The sequence below is a fragment of the Platalea leucorodia genome (genome assembly GCF_965183815.1).
Source record: "Platalea leucorodia genome assembly, chromosome: 11".
NCBI classification, from domain to species: domain Eukaryota; kingdom Metazoa; phylum Chordata; class Aves; order Pelecaniformes; family Threskiornithidae; genus Platalea; species Platalea leucorodia.
Window position 1 is genome coordinate 20,339,568 of NC_138833.1, and position 15,644 is coordinate 20,355,211.

At 44.0% G+C, this 15,644-nt stretch overlaps 1 protein-coding gene across 1 annotated transcript in view; it reads left to right on the top strand.

Annotated features, from left to right (window-relative positions):
• Positions 1–4,115: 4,115 nt before the first annotated feature.
• Positions 4,116–15,644, top strand: part of SGCD (sarcoglycan delta) — a gene marked incomplete at both ends in the record, with an annotated part of 130,720 nt that continues 119,191 nt past the window's right edge. The window contains one exon of the mRNA XM_082323726.1: positions 4,116–4,301. Coding sequence (XP_082179852.1) covers positions 4,116–4,301 — 186 coding nt within the window. The remainder of the gene's footprint in view (positions 4,302–15,644) is intronic.

Here is a 15,644-nt window from a genome sequence, read left to right on the forward strand (position 1 = left end):
TGAGATTTGACTTTTGGAAGGAGTGTTTCTCTTTCCAATTTCTGTATTTGTTTCAGTATTATTTTTTCAACACTATTATGAAATTAGGTGGTTGTTCTTAATGTTTTCCTGGGGAAAAAAAAAACCAAAAACAAACCATTAAGCAACTAGCAGCCTTTCCCCTTGGCTCAGTAATTGAAAGGGGGGGTACCTTACAAATACAACCACTGGATGTCCTTTCACAGCAATAATTTTTTTTTTTTTCTGGTGCCTTAGCTCTTTTTAATGTTTGAGTCAGGAGAAGTTGCCAAAATGTAAATTATGACTAGCATACTTTTCCCTCCCACACAGAGCAGATCATTGATAGTGGATATAGCTTGTTCCTTGTGTAGTTGCCTTGCAGGCCTTCTTATTGTACTCGTTTGTTTTAACACACCTCAGCACTCTCTGTCCATCATTCTGTCTTCTCTTCCTGGAGAACTACAGACACGAGCATTTTCTTTTGGTATTCAAAATTCAGGGGGGAAATGCTAGCTAGAAATCGTATATAGCTCTAAATGTAGCTGTGTGAGAGCTTGTATAGAAAGAACATGCTGTTTATGATTCCCATGTTATTTTCTTGTTAGAATTTTATGCTGTATTACTAAGTCATGGTCATCATGTGTGTTGTTGTACTTTAGTTGCTCTACCTCTGTTAGGGCAGCTGTGAGCTAAATATTTTATCGGAATCAGAGAAATTCTCAAAATCAGGCTGCTGTCTGGGCGCAAGTTGCTCTTTTGATGTCTGCAAAGTTTTGCCCCAGCTGTGCCATTTTCTCCATCCTAGAGATTGCAAGTGCAGAAAAAAGAAAAAAGGAGAGCGAGCGAGCAGGAAAGAGATTAAGAGAATAAACAAATTTTGCAAGAAAGAGATCTTTTGAGCCGGGTATTTCATATTGTTTCTTATTGGTCAAACCTCTTCTATGATTTGAGAGAGTTAGAGATGCAATTTATTCATTTTCTCCAAGGGAGAGACTGCATTTAATATGTGCTCTCCAGGATCCCCTGTTAAAATATTAGGCAATAAAATCCATGACTGTACGGTAGTTGTGGTTATAATTTCCCCCAGGTAGTGGAAACTCTGTAATTTATTGTTGTTTAAGTTTTCCCTTTGCACAGATCAGAGTGGTTGTAGTAGTGTAAAAAGGACGCTTTTTCTCCAAGTGCGTGTATTTGTTGGTGACCCAGCTCCTCTCTCTGATGAGCACTGTGCTGCAAAGCCCTCCACAGTTGCTGACTTGGCATCTGTGAGCAAAAATACTGGTGAAGACTGAGTTGGATCAGTTGTAAGCAACTTGCTTTGCTCCTGCTTGGTAAAAGCTACGGGTCTGCCTGGGCTTTGGGTGGTTTTGCAGTATAGAAATAGATACCCTAGCTGGTCTGAACAGCAGGAGTGACTTATGGTGAGCCTACACTTACTATTAAGCCTACTTACACTATTGAAAACTGCTCTTTAATACAGACACACCTTTCTTTGGTGATGTACTTTTAATGCACATTGGCTAAATTGCCTGAGCCAACCCGTATTAAGAACAGGCTTATTTGCTGTGAGCTATTGGCTCCTCCTGACGCAACATGACCGTCTGCACTAATTGACATTGCAGACCTTCATGGCATTAGCTGGGGCTGGGGTAGTCTGAGGTTGTAAATGAGGCATGGTTTGTGGGGGCATGTGAGATCCTTTCTTAGACAAGCTGAGAAAGCTGGAAAAAGCAGGTAGGCTTGGAGGCGTGGACGGGCAGGCTGAAGCCCGCCTTGTTCTAGTTTTAGTTGAGCGAGCACAGGCAGCACCTTCGTTCTGAAGGAGGGAGCTCAGCCTGGCAGCTGCCTGCAAATGGGCAGCGGTGGTGCCCGGGGTCTCCTCTTGCGGGTGTCCTTTGCAGCACTTCACTGTTGCACAGGTCTGACCTGCTTTTTCTCCTGTACTGCTTTTTCTCCTGGACTGTAGCCCTCAAGCGTGTAAGGGGAAGTAAATGCTTAAAAACACGATGGTTCAGAAAACTGAGAGGAAAATGATAGGAGTAACTCAATTGTAATTTTTTTTTTTTTTTAAATCTTCCAGTTTTCAGCCACTGTCGTGAATTTTGAGTGTGGAGGGGTTAACACGGCTGCTGACATTAGAGGAGGTGGAGATGGGCGCCTCCACCCTCCGGAGGAGCATCGCTGTTGGGATGAGAGCAGGGGTGCGAGCACACCAGCCTTCCCGGGCTAAACACAGCCTTCCTGAATATGCTGCGAAGTCGGCTTTGCTTTACAGGTCCAGATCTGGAGAGGTGTCAATGCCTCTGGTCTGAAAATAATTTAGTGCCTGAAGGGATTTATTTAGCACCTGAGACTGTGTTTCAGCCTGGGTGAGGAGTGAAGGCTTGTGGAGGAAGGAAGAGGTGGATGATCCCCTATGCTGCAGGTGACAACACCAGGCAGCGTTAGAAAACACAGGTCTTAGCCACTGCTGGAGCAGTGAAAGGTGAAAAAAAGGTAACTGTTCAGGCAGCCCTTGCCTCAAATGTGGGCTTCAGCGTTGGAGCAGGAAAGACAAAGTGTTAACTTCATCCCTGGTGCAATGCTACTGGAATAAAAGTTATGCCATGAAGAAACTCAGCTTGCATCAGCCTGCAATGGACTCTGCACCACTGCCGACTGCACGCTGTATTTTATTAGATGCTGGAGTATGAAGCTATTAGCAAAAAAATAAGGAAAAAACCAGGAAACTAATGGTAAACAAACATAAGCTGCTATCAGTGAGCATCTGATTTCTACTGTTGTCTCATTCTGCCCTCATGGATCGCACTCCCACAGAGAGGAACTCGCATTCTTTCCTCCTGTTATGTGAATTTTGTAATTCACTGAATACAAACGTCAATGCCAGATACCCTGAGGAGGAAGCCCGTGGTGTTGAATCAGTAGTGCAAGAACGCGTTTGGTGATGGTTTATTTGTCTAGAGTCTAAAATGCAAAACATTCAGCAAACCATGTGTTATTAGAGATGATATGATATCATCAGTCTGTGTGTCAAAAAAGTCTGAAAACATAAGAAACTTATCCTTGGGGGAAGCCCATGAAAGTGGCTTTCCACACCCCGAATATGAAGGGCGAGAACATGAATGCTTTCATTTGTGCAGCACAAAATGCCTGCGCGATCCCAACCCCGCGCGCACGCAGCCGTTCGCACACAACCGTTGTGCGGTGGCTGTGTTCTGGACTCCCGTCCCAGCTGGCTGCAATGCTGTTTAAAAGCACCCATCTCTTTCCATCCATGGTGGGGGCAGCCAGATCCCCGACTGCCCGGAGCCAGCTGGGTGCCAGGGGGTAGGAGCAGGGGTCAGTGCTCGCCATGGGGGACTGTAAAGCAAATTGTTCCTGGGGATGCTGCTGCACTGCTTTCCACAGCACCAGCTTTCCTTCCTTCCCTCTTTCCTTGGTTTTGGCCGCCGGTGTTGTCCTAGCATGCCGTGCCCACTCAGGGTATCAGAGTCCTTGTTAAACCAGAACAGATATTTGGGGATAATTTGTTATGGATGTGGCAGCTGGAGAACCTTGTGCTTCAGGTTTACTTGGTTAAGAAAGCTTGGGGTGCAGGAAAGGAGAAAGACAAACATTTCCCCTTTGCCTTTTTTCTTTGGCTGGAAGGAACGATTCTATTTCAGATTTTTTTTTTTTTTTTAATTAAAACCTCTGAGAAGTAATATTGCATCTTCAAAACAAACTGCTGAACTCAACTGCTTTTACCAAATGCATACAAAATTTTCCCCTCAGGATCCTTACGCGTCCTGGAGTGCCTGCCTTGCAAAACCTGGGGTGGTGAACAGAGTCACTTGAGAGTGATCTCTGTAGGATACCTTTAGACAGCGTGCTTACATGTATTTATAAATCTATACATACACATGTAACACATAAAATTATCTTTTGGTATGTTACTGCATACATTAAGCAGAAAGAAAAATAATGCAGAACCAAGATATCGAAAGAGATGCTGCCCAGCTGGTAAACTCTGAAAAAGAAAAAGCAAAACCCTCTAAGAGGCACAGAAACAAGCAGGTTTTATCCTCAGCTTACTCTGTTTAATACACATGGTTATTTCTTTGTGATCGTTTCAGATGCCTCAGGAACAGTACGCGCACCGGAGCACCATGCAGACCTCGGAAGGACCCCAGGTATACAAAGTGGGGATTTATGGCTGGAGGAAGAGATGCCTCTATTTCTTTGTGCTGCTCCTAATGATTTTAATCCTGGTGAACCTTGCTATGACCATCTGGATTCTGAAGGTTATGAACTTCACAATTGTAAGTAGGGGTTACCCTGAAGGGTCTGGGGAAGATGAGGGAGGGTGATGGTCTTTCCTCTGAGCATGAATTCAGATACAGCTTCGATAACAGGGTGTTTTAGTTGCCATGGATAGCTGTTATTACAGGGAGGAACAAATTTACCCATTGATCCTCTCTTTCTGCTGGAGATGTCTGCAGTATTGCCAAGCTGAGGAATCAGCTCAGCGTTGCAAGTCATGTTCCTCCTACCTGCTATATATATATACATGCACATATGTAAACAATATACACCACCCTCCCTCAATATTGAATTATAAAATGTTTTAAAATGAATGAAATAGGTTCTTTTGAACTGGGATGTGGGAATGGGTTTGAGCCTTTCTCTTACACTTTTTCTGCTTTTCTCCACGACTGGGAAGTTGAGAAACTTGATTTGCCTTTTTCTTAGGAAAAATACATGTTGTTCCATAATGATGTGGTTCCAGAAGCTTCATGAAGAAAACTAAAATTTCTAAAATGGCACTCTGGGTGTGGTATTTAGGTAGAGCATATCTTTATCCTCGTTGTGCTGTGGTTGGTGCGTATCAGTCCTGCCAGCAGCACTCCCTTGCTGCACAGACCCCCTGGTCAGGCTTAGCTTTCCAGAAGCCCCTAGAAAAATGTTGGGCAGCTGTACTGGGAGGTCGATTGCACTGGGGTGGATGGTGCCTTCTGGGCACGGAGCGTTCTGTGCATCGCTTGAACTCTCTTCAAACTCTTTTTGAGATCTTAAGGGGTGCCTTGACCTTGAATTGCCTTTTTACAGGGTGAGCTTCACCTCTCCTGCTCCAACATGCTGGAAGTCAGGACATGATGAACCAGGCACACCCCACTTCCAGGGCTGATGAGCCTTTATATATGGCAGGTCCTAGTTTTTCAGTAGATAATTTGACCAAGCAGAGTGAAAATGAGATGATTGGTGCCCTGTTCTTCAAAGCAGTCATTGCCACCTTGTTCAGGTGGAGTTATTTTAAGATCATTTGAGTCTTCAGGAGAAACTAAGTTTGAGGCTTTAATCCTGGATTTACTTCATGAGAGAGCTGTAAGGCTAAATTCCCCTAGACCACTTTCAAGGACTTTCCCAGCCAGGCTCTGATGTGAGCAGCGTGTTTGAAATCTCCCGGCGTTTCTTTCTCTGCTTTGGTCTTGTGAAGCCCTGAACAGCTGTGTCCAACATTATGTCATTAATGGGCCATGAGAAGTTGAGTAAACAATCTCTGACTTACTGTATCCAGCAGACAAAACGCTGTGTCAGGGGAACACGTAGCATTCGTTTTCTCTAACCAGGATGCTGTCAAGGTGTGCAGAAGATTGCAATGCCTGTGTGCTTAGGGAGCAAGCAATTACAAAGCAGTAATCCACAAAAAGCTCCTGTGAGTGGGTGAAGAGTGAGCCAAACTGGAGCGATTAATGCTTAACCAGACCAGTTATTTAATCTTGGGAAACTGATGCCATTTCGATACATGTTTTGTGCTGAATTGTGATCTTTAGGGGAATGTAGTTGAAAAGTAGATATTTCTGAGGCGATGGAAGACTTTGTCATATGCTGATCATAGAGGCAGTGGTATGGGTGTCATCCCAAGCACAAAATAATAGGATTTCAGATTCCCACTTTCCAGGATTGCAACTTTATTTCTTTAGAATAACATAACCTCGATATGTCAGTCCCATGCTTTCTGCTATGTGGTGGTGATCAGTCTACTCTCTACAAGCTGCTTGGGAAGCCAGGTGAACTTCTCTGCCCCTTTCTCCCTCACAGCCTGCTCCTGATGCATTGCATTTTGCAGGCCATCTGCAGAAGGGTCATCTCCTAGGGATACTTGCAGAAACCTCCCCCTTGCAGCAGCTCTCTCCGCCCCACTAGGATATACACTGGCTTTTTTAGGGATGCACTGATCTTCAAGCCCTTGTCTGATTCATTTTCCTTAAATAGTCACTTACCCTCTGTGACTCTCTGGGGATTAGTCCAGGGTAAAGTATATTTGTATATGGTTTAAGTTAATTAATTTCTTCTAATGTTGGTAGACTATGACCAGCTTTTGGTGATAAAAACACAGATGGTATCACTGAATCCTGCACTGGGAACTGGTTTATGGTTATAGGCATGGCCGCACCGGTCAGGGTGTGTGTGTCTGACATAACCAATGGGAAATAAATTTAAGAACAGAGCCCTCACTACAAGAAAGACATTGAGGGGCTGGAGTGTGTCCGAAGAAGAAGGGCAGCGAGGCTGGGGCAGGGGCTGGAGCACAAGGCTGGGGAGGAGCGGCTGGGGGAGCTGGGGGGGCTCAGCCTGGAGAAGAGGAGGCTGAGGGGAGCCCTCATCGCTCTCTGCAACTGCCTGAAGGGAGGCTGGAGCCAGAGGGGGGTCGGTCTCTTCTCCCCAGTATCAAATGGTAGGACAAGAGGAAACAGGCTCAAGTTGAGCCAGGGCAGGTTTAGATTGGATATTAGGAAAAATTTCTTCACTGAAAGGGTTGACAAGCATTGAAACAGGGCAGTGGTTGAGTCCCCATGCCTGGAGGTATTTAAAAGCCGGGTAGATGTGGTGCTTAGGGACATGGTTTAGTGGTGGGCTTGGCAGTGCTGGGTTAATGGTTGGACTTGATGATCTTAAAGGTCTTTTCCAACCAAAATGATTCTATGATTCTATGTAGAATGTGATCCTTGCCCCAGTATGCACCCATTCATCTCCTGATCTCCTGCTGCTCCTGCAGCCTCGCCAGCTGCTTTGGATTCTGCTCTGCAATCCCTCCTGCACCACTCCCTGAGGCTGAGAAAACCACTTTGCTAAGTGAATTTTTAGAGGCAGACTTTTATCTCTAAATAACAAATGTAGGAAAATTCTCAAACGAGGAGATGCAAATATGGAAAAATCTTTAATTTGTTTCTGTTCTGATAAGAGGAGCTGAGAGTCCTTCTGGGGCAGGGGAATGATTCGAGTACTCAGTAAGCAATAGCTGCTGCTTAGCGGGTCTGAGTTACCCCAGTGCTTGCAAAGTAAAAAAGGAGGGGAAAGTTTGTAGTTCTGTTCTTGTGGAAAATGTAGTTATTTCCAGCATCTTCCCACCCCTGAGCTCTCCTCCCAGAACCTGAGTCTGTTCAACTCCACAGGACAGTCCTGGCACTTACCAGAATTTAATGAGTGCTCATTATAGGCAATAAGTGCTCACAGTATTTTAATGAGCACAGCAAACCCGCTCAAGAAAACTCGGAGGTGTTTTAAATGCTGATAATGGGGGGTGGAGAAGGGAGGAGGAGATGAAGCAAGACAATCTCAGGGAAAAAAACCCACCTTCTCATGCACCTTGTAGCAGTACCCATCCACTCCACTTCCATGTCAAGCCCTGAAATCCTTTTCTCTCCCCTCTGCCTTCCCCACTGGCTCGTGCTCCAGGAGCCAACTCCTGTAAAATCAAACGGTAAACTTCCAATCCATGGCTTTTAACAAGCAAGGCATCACTAATTTATTCTAGGTTTTGCTTTTCTCTGAGTGTTCAAGGCTTAAACAAATTTATGTGTGGCTATTACTTTTTACACGGAGCTGTCAAAGCAGTGTCACATTCACCTGGGGCCAGTTGGTCACTGTCTAGTCTGTCCTCTGGTACAGTCATTCAGTTCTCGTGTAGTATTTGATCCTCGATTTGTTTTAAACGCCTTTATCAGGCACAGGCTGTATGAAAAACAGGCCTGGAGGGGATCTGAAGTATCATCTGTCTGTCCCACAGCTGGTTCCCATAGCCAGGTCCATTAATCCGCTTCATTTATAGCAGCGCTGCTCTGCTCTGGGACTTTGGGAGGCTCTGTAAAGGTTGCTACTTCTAAACCTTACTTGTATTTTTAAGCCAAACCACGGAATGAATATGGACCAAAGCCACCAATTTGAGTTGAAACCCAAATGCACCCTGCAGGTGGCCTAACCTAATTGAGGTAGAAACCACCATCCAGCACTCAGCTTTCCGATGATATATAGGTAAAGGGAACTCCGCTTCATTCAGGTCTTGGACAACCCTGGTAGAAGTACGTGATTTGCACATATTGGGTTTGGAGAGAGAAAAACCTAATGCCTGCGGGCTGTGTGTGTGACTCAGCCTCTCAGTCTGCAGGTCCAGCGCAGGCTTGAGCTGCATCCTGCTGTCACGGCTGCGTGCTGGAGGGCTCAACCTCGAGCTGCGCAGAGCTCAGCTGAGGTTGGCACGGCCCCCGCAAGGGTTCGTACGTGCCAATCTAATTACAAGGCTGGAACCAGAGCTCTTAATGACCTTCGTCTTTATGGTCCACCTGCATTAGCATGCAGTGATGTAGCTCTTTAGCAGTAGGATCGTCCATGACTCTATATAAGCACATGCGTGTTTTATGCTGTATGCCTGTGATGTCCTGGGGATCTCTATTTCAGCTATTACTAGTGAGCTTAAACCATTTTTTAAAAGCTTCCTGTTGTATTAGTTTCCGAATATTCCAACAAAAGATGTACTTACATAAACACAGCAAACCAATATCCTTATTTTAAACAGTACAAGGCTCAGAAGGCTCAGGTAATGGGCAATGACGGTGCATTGACCTCCTTCCACAAGGTTAACATACAATGCCTTGTATTTTAAACAGTGCTAAAGTATTATCCATTAGTACCCCTTTATTGCCTCTTAGGCAGCAGGAAGACCTCTAAAACAGGAGAGGCAAGAACTATGCCCTGTTGTGGCTGCATTTAAATGGCAAACGTCCACCTACTTGTCTGCCCATCAAACCACTGGGGATCCTTTGCTTTTCCTTTGCCCTTCCCTGGTGTTTCTATCCATAGCTGCCTGTTCACGTGTTTTGGATTGTATGCTCTTTGGGACAGAAGCTGTTTGCATATGGGATCCTGTAGTCCTATATATTGGCAGGTTCTACTAGACTGTAAGAAATAACAAATAATATTTTTCCCCTAGTCAGTCAGCTTGCAAGGCTTGAAATTCATGGAGAACTGTCTTCTAAGAATCATCCAAAACAAAGGCTCCAGAATAGTCTTTGTAAGGAAAATATTCTGCAGCTTTGGTATTCAGGAGGCCCTTCACGAGCCAAAGTTAACATCTTTCTCTGAGCCAGGAGACTATGTGTTGCTTCCAGATCTGTGCAAATCCATGCAGACTGCTTGTTCCTTCCACGTGTGCACCTTTGAGGAAATGCAATGTGTAAATGGGCAGGCAATGACCCGCCTCATTCCATCTTCCTTAGGATGCAGAGAAGGGGGATCCTGCCTTCCTGGCCTGGTCAGGCTGAGGTTGGGATGCTCCCTAACCACAGCACATGCAAACTCTGTTCTGCTTCCACAACCACGCAAGGTTTTTTGAGGGTTTAGGTCCTTTAGCATGAGGTTCAACCATATTTTATGATTTCAATTGAACAGGAACAAATGACTGTGATTGTTCAGATTTTTCCTTTTTTGCTGCAGGCTGCATTCATAGCTGAAGGGGTATGTTTTAGCATTGTTGAGTGAAATGTTAGCAATTTAGAGAGACAAAATGCTGCTGTAGGTGGCATAAATGCTAAACATTATTATCTTGCTTTCTTTATTAAAAGTTGATAAGAAAAATGAGCTTTTAAAATTTGGTTATGAGCAGTTATTTCCAATACAATTACTCCCTCTTGTGTGTAAACTACCTGCCACATTTTAATTACAGGAAAACAGTAGGGTAATAACACAGCAGTAAAGATGGATTAGAGTTAGGAAAGCTCATTGCCCTAACAGGCAGGATTCTTTTATTAATGATTTAAAGGAATAGACCTTGCTCTAAATTTTTTTAAAATTAAAAATTGCCTCAGAAGAAAATGCATGTGCAGTTTATATTCCTTTTTCATGATTTCTCTGGGGTCTCTTTAGGTGCAATGGTAAGGCCAACATGGAAAAGAAATCTGATCTGCTTTTCAGCTTCTGCTTTGTAGTGCAACTGTAATTAGTCAGCTAAAATTGTTCAGAGTTAGAATTAATATTACTGTATCCTTATTGAGGAAAGAGCGAAGTTGTTTTTCCCCTCTCTCTCTCCCTCGCACACACGCATACAAAACTGTGCACTTTTCCATCCTAATTCATGTTGCTCTGTTTATAAAAGAGGTAATTGTTTTGAGACTGCTTGCATGACCCAAGGGCTTTGTGTATTTCCCTTCTTTCCTAATTCACGTGGACTGCATCTTCTGATATAAAGATGTTAATCTTGTAGAGGTCTGACACCACCAGCAATACTGTGAGTGACTGTACTATTAAGTGAAGAAGTTTCTGTGAAATCCTTACCCCCTGGAATTTAGTAGGAATCTTGGCATTGACATCAGTGGATCAATCCCTTCACCGTAATGCTTTTTATTTGCAGTTTTTTTACAGTAAATTCTAATTTCCTTCCTCCTGGATTGAGGAAAATATGTCTTATGCTTTTCTTACTCTTTTTAGAGATCTGAATTTCACTCCTGGAGAGTTTCTGTTTCTGTATGAAAAGCAATTGGGATTACTTATCTTTTTTAAAGATACATATAGTACTTTTTTGCCTTCACTCCTTTGGAGTTTAGAATAATATAGACAGTTTTAATAGAATATTGCATGATGTTATTACAAGTTTGACCCCTTCATTGTTGCATCCTCCAGGCTGTCAAGCATTTGGTACTGATGACTTGCTGAGTTATAATGCATCAGTTTCTTCTAGTGCTACACCTTTGAAAACTCAGTTTCTGATAATATTTCATTTTTATTATCTTAATACCACATTTTCTCAGCCAGCATAAGCACATAAGGCTTTCATCTTCCTTCTTACCAAAAAGTGATGAAAGGACCCCATATTTTTGCCTCACTGTCTCTACTCTCTGCTGAACCGTTGTGTTTTTCAGAGGCCTGCCGTGGCATTGGATATGCCTACAGATATGTCATGGGAGCAAAAGAAGTAGTGAAATAGTAAGTCTTCCAGTAGGACCCCTAAACCAAGCTGGATGTGCTGCACTGCAATCATTTAGGTTTTTCTTTGACACAAGGAGGCCTGGGGTGTACAGAGTGTTATGACGGCAGATGGCCCTTTTCCCTCAAATATTTTGGGTTGGGTTTCAGGAAGAACTGAGCCTGTGATTGTGCTTCAATGGAAAGGTTTCCAGCTCTCACTTCTCAATTGTTTCTAAGCCACTGTTCATACTCAAGCCATCTGAACAGAAGTGTGTGTCCAGGAGACAGGAATATTTCAAACATATTTAGTTTCTGTATTTTTCAGAGGCAGAGGAAAGCAATCTTATTTATTAGTATCCCTACTGTGGAAGAAGCTGCTGCATAAGCTCTGTACTTACTACTCACCAGGAGTGAAAGATGTTATAAATGTCCCCATACCAGAAAAAGCTTTTATTGGTGCTATTTTCCTACCAGACACCTGAGAATTTAGCCTTGAAATCCAGATACCATCTCTTGGTTAGTACTTTTACTGATTTGAAGGAAGCTGTTGGAAACTCAGCAACACCCCTCTCCTCATACTTGCCGTTCAGTGCATGCATGCAGGCAAAACGTCATCTGAAAGATTTGTCGAGCCTCAATAGCCAGTCTCCTGCATATCTCCACAGCAGGAAAATATATTGCTGTGTTAAAAATACGTTATGGCTTTGTTTGGCCCCTCCAAGAAGAGAAGGGACCAAAAGAGATGGAGAAGGGAGGAGAGTAGCAGGGATTTGGGTGGTTTGTGATGTGCGGTTGAGCATTTGGTCTCTGGCAAAACGCTTCATTTCCAGGCCTTTCTGCATGTGAACAGTGTCCCATCTGCTGATGCCCCAAATCCCCACGGTGCTGTGGGGAGTGCGATGGGAAGCGTTATTAGAGCAGGAGGAGCTGCTCCACGGAGCGATAGCAGCAGGACCTGGCGAACGGCAAGGAGGGCATGGGTGGGCTGGGCGGGGGGGTGAGTCATAAAGTCTTCATCCCAGGTCCTGCCTTCTGCCACCTCCCTCCAGAGGGGATTGTTCTCAGCTTCTCTTTCATCTGAAGAAATAAGATATTTCACATTAACATTCGTCTCAGTGCCAACAAAAGATCTTCAGACTAGCAGTTCTGAAGCAGAGAGAAATTTGTCTCTTAGAGAACATGTAAAAGGTATTATTATAAATGTGCAAAAGAACAAAAACAAGCTCGCTGCTAAAATGCCGATAATCAGTTAGTCCTCTGAATAGCTTACAATCTGATCCCTCCCCATATTCTCACAGTACAGTAGGAGAAATGATTTAATTTGGGAATCTGCACAGAAATGACATGCCAAGCTGAGCCGTAGAGTAAGTTTTCCACTGTTTCTTCTCTCGTTCCGTGTGCTTTTTTTCCTTCTGAGCTTCCTGACACCCCTCCTGAAATCTCTTTACGGCAAAGAGCAATGACCTTCTCAGCTTTGAAAACCTAGCAGCCATTGCTATAACAAAAATATAATTCTTCTGAAGCACCTCTCCTGCGTGGTTGCCTGAAGGCTGAGGTGCTGCTTGGAGTAGCCTCCATGCCTCTTTCAATGTGTCCTGGAACTGCAAAGCCATCGGCTTTTCATAAAGTTGCTTCTTAAAACGTTTCTTGGCGTTTTTGCGTCTTGGGTTGTAGCAGAATCCATGGAAAGGGGACAGAGGCTCTTACAATGTAAATGACTGTGCAAAGCACAAAGTACTGAGCAGGAGAAACCTTCCCCTTCTTTGGGTGAGGCCCCAGCTTGCGGGCTAACTGCTGCCCATTAGTGTGACAAGCTTATGGTGGGCTAAACAAAAGGAGTAAGAAAAAAAGTGGCACATTCTCTCTGCAGTTGTATGCTTTTACTTTAATTACTTCCTGTAATTGTCAGAACCTGCTCTAAAGACTGACGGTTTTGAGGACAGAATTACAGACCTGTGGTTGTGTGGAGTCTGTCTCCCCTCCCCTCCTGCAGATGCCGTATTATCTCTTCTCTACTTATACACTACCATACCTGATTTGATAGATGTGTTTAAAATACTTGCTGCCATTTCAAGTGCCTGTTCTTCCAGAGCTCTGCTATGGAGATGAGCTTGAATATACCATTTGAATTCATCATAGCTTGCATTTTAGTTCTGGTCATTTCCACTTCAATTACATCTTCCCCATTACCCATCCTGCCTTCGCTGCCGTGGTCAACAGTAAGATGGACTGAGGTAATTATTGATATTGAGACCTGAGTTTCATAGGACTACACTCCAATGCACTTGCATGAAGGACAACCTGCTAACACTGAAATGATGTGGTTGCAGACAGATTTATAGAAGAGGAATAGATTTACGCAGGTAATTCAGCCTTGACCTCTTGAGTTCTCATTACTTTGCGTCCGCCCAGCACTACTGCCCACCTCTTTCCTTTTTAAATGAGATCCAGTAACTAATAGTGAAATTATGGCAATCTGCTATATGAAATTTGTGATTATTTGCATTTAATTAAAGGCTTCTCTTGAGAAAATGAAGGGCGGCTTAACCTCAGAGAAGCCTCTACATCTCCAGTAATTGCTTCTAATTGAAGTCTTTAGAGTTTCCACCCCACCACAGGAAAAGGAAAAAAAAAATTCAGACCTGAAAAGTTTACTCCCACGTATGGGTCCCAGAAAATTATTTTATCCTTATGCAATTAAGGTGACTGAGGGTCCTTATAAATGATTCTTCGGTGTGGGTTAACCAGCTAAAATTAAAGTTTAGTTACTCAAAAGCCTGGCTTGCAGTGTGTTTATGAGAAGTCCAAGGGCACAGTCCATCCTCCTGAACCGGCCGTGCTGTGTGACGGTGTCCCCCGCAGACGGGCGCAGGGGCGCGGGTGCACGTGTCTCGGCTAAGTCCTCCTGGTGGTTTCATTTCCATCACGGGTTTCTGGTTTTGTACAGTTCTTGTTGATTTCCAATAGTATTTTGGTCATTCTAGAAAAAAATTACAAGCCTTTTGACTTAGTATGTCCCGTGAAGCACAGGAGAGGGTCTCTGCCGGCTCAAGGTGTGCGGGACTGAGCACAGGCCCTGCCTCTGGGGTTAGAAACATCTTGGACATCTCCCTGCTCCTGCACCCGTACAGGGCTCCAAGGCCACAGGCTTAGTCTTTGCTGCTGCAAGAAGTGGATCTTTCCCATGACAAACTGTTTATAGTTTGGCAGTTGGTGTCAACATGGGAGTACGGGCTTGGGCAACCTTTTCTAGGATGCTTGCTGGCGCCTTGCCCTGGTAACCCTGGTGCATGGAGCGTGCCCCTAAAGCAGGCATGACATTTTATAAACCATTCATCTGTGGCACGGGTGTTAGGAACCAGTCCTGCTCCTCTCGTTGAGGTGCCGCGGTGCCCGTTCGGTGCAGGGAGGTGAGCGGTGGCCGGAGGGGTCTGATGGGAGCCTGCAGGTGCCGTGTCTGGGGAGGAGCGCAGCACCTCGCGTTAAAGCCACCACCTCAGACTCAAGCGTGCGGCACTTCAATTACACATTCTGCCTAATTACGACTATCAGCATTTCCGTGCCGCTTCTGGCAGCACAATTGCTCTGATTGCACCCTTCGGCTCTATTAAAATCCCTCCTCGTATTACAGATCTGAAAACAGGCATGACAAAAATAAACTTGTATGTTGTAGCAGCAGACCTGGCCATTTTCTACTGTTTATTCTCTCCACCGAAGATACTGATGTTGAAAAACATGAGAGCGTTCTGCTTTCTTGTGTTCTTGCATTGTTCGTTAATGCCTTGCATCAGACTAGTCAGCAGGAATATGCATCTGATTTCTGCTTTTTATTGTCTTGAAGGTTCTCTTTAATGTATGCTGAAATGTATAAAATGTCTAGATGGACTGAAATCTTTCAGAGTGACCTCTTAGAGGGCTACAGGTGAGTCAGAAATGGAAACGTCATTGTTTGTCAGCAGTAGATTTGTCATATTTTTTGAACTTGCAGCTACAGTTAAATACATGAAAACATGTGTGACCTCTGTTATTTCTTAGCAAGCAAACATGCTTGGCAAAGTGCACCTTTTCATTTTACGAAAAAGAAAAAAAAAAAAGTACTTTAGTTCTGTATGCAGAGCCCTGAAATACTTGTATTTTGTGTAGGTGCAAGTCTTATAGATGTGTGTAGGTGCTGATTTTGATTCAGATTATTTAGCAGGGTGGTATTGTTTCTGACAACAAATATTTAATCTTTCAAAACAAGACATTAAAGAATTTTGTTCTGGGAAACTAGGAAATCAAATGCCTTTTACAGTCTTTACTTCCCCTGCGCGCTAGAAAGGGAATTCCTGCAAATTATATATTTATGCACGCAAACCACTTCTGAATCAAGCACTTATTTACGGAGAGAGGTCATCAACAGAGACTGAGAGAAGGCTTGCAGC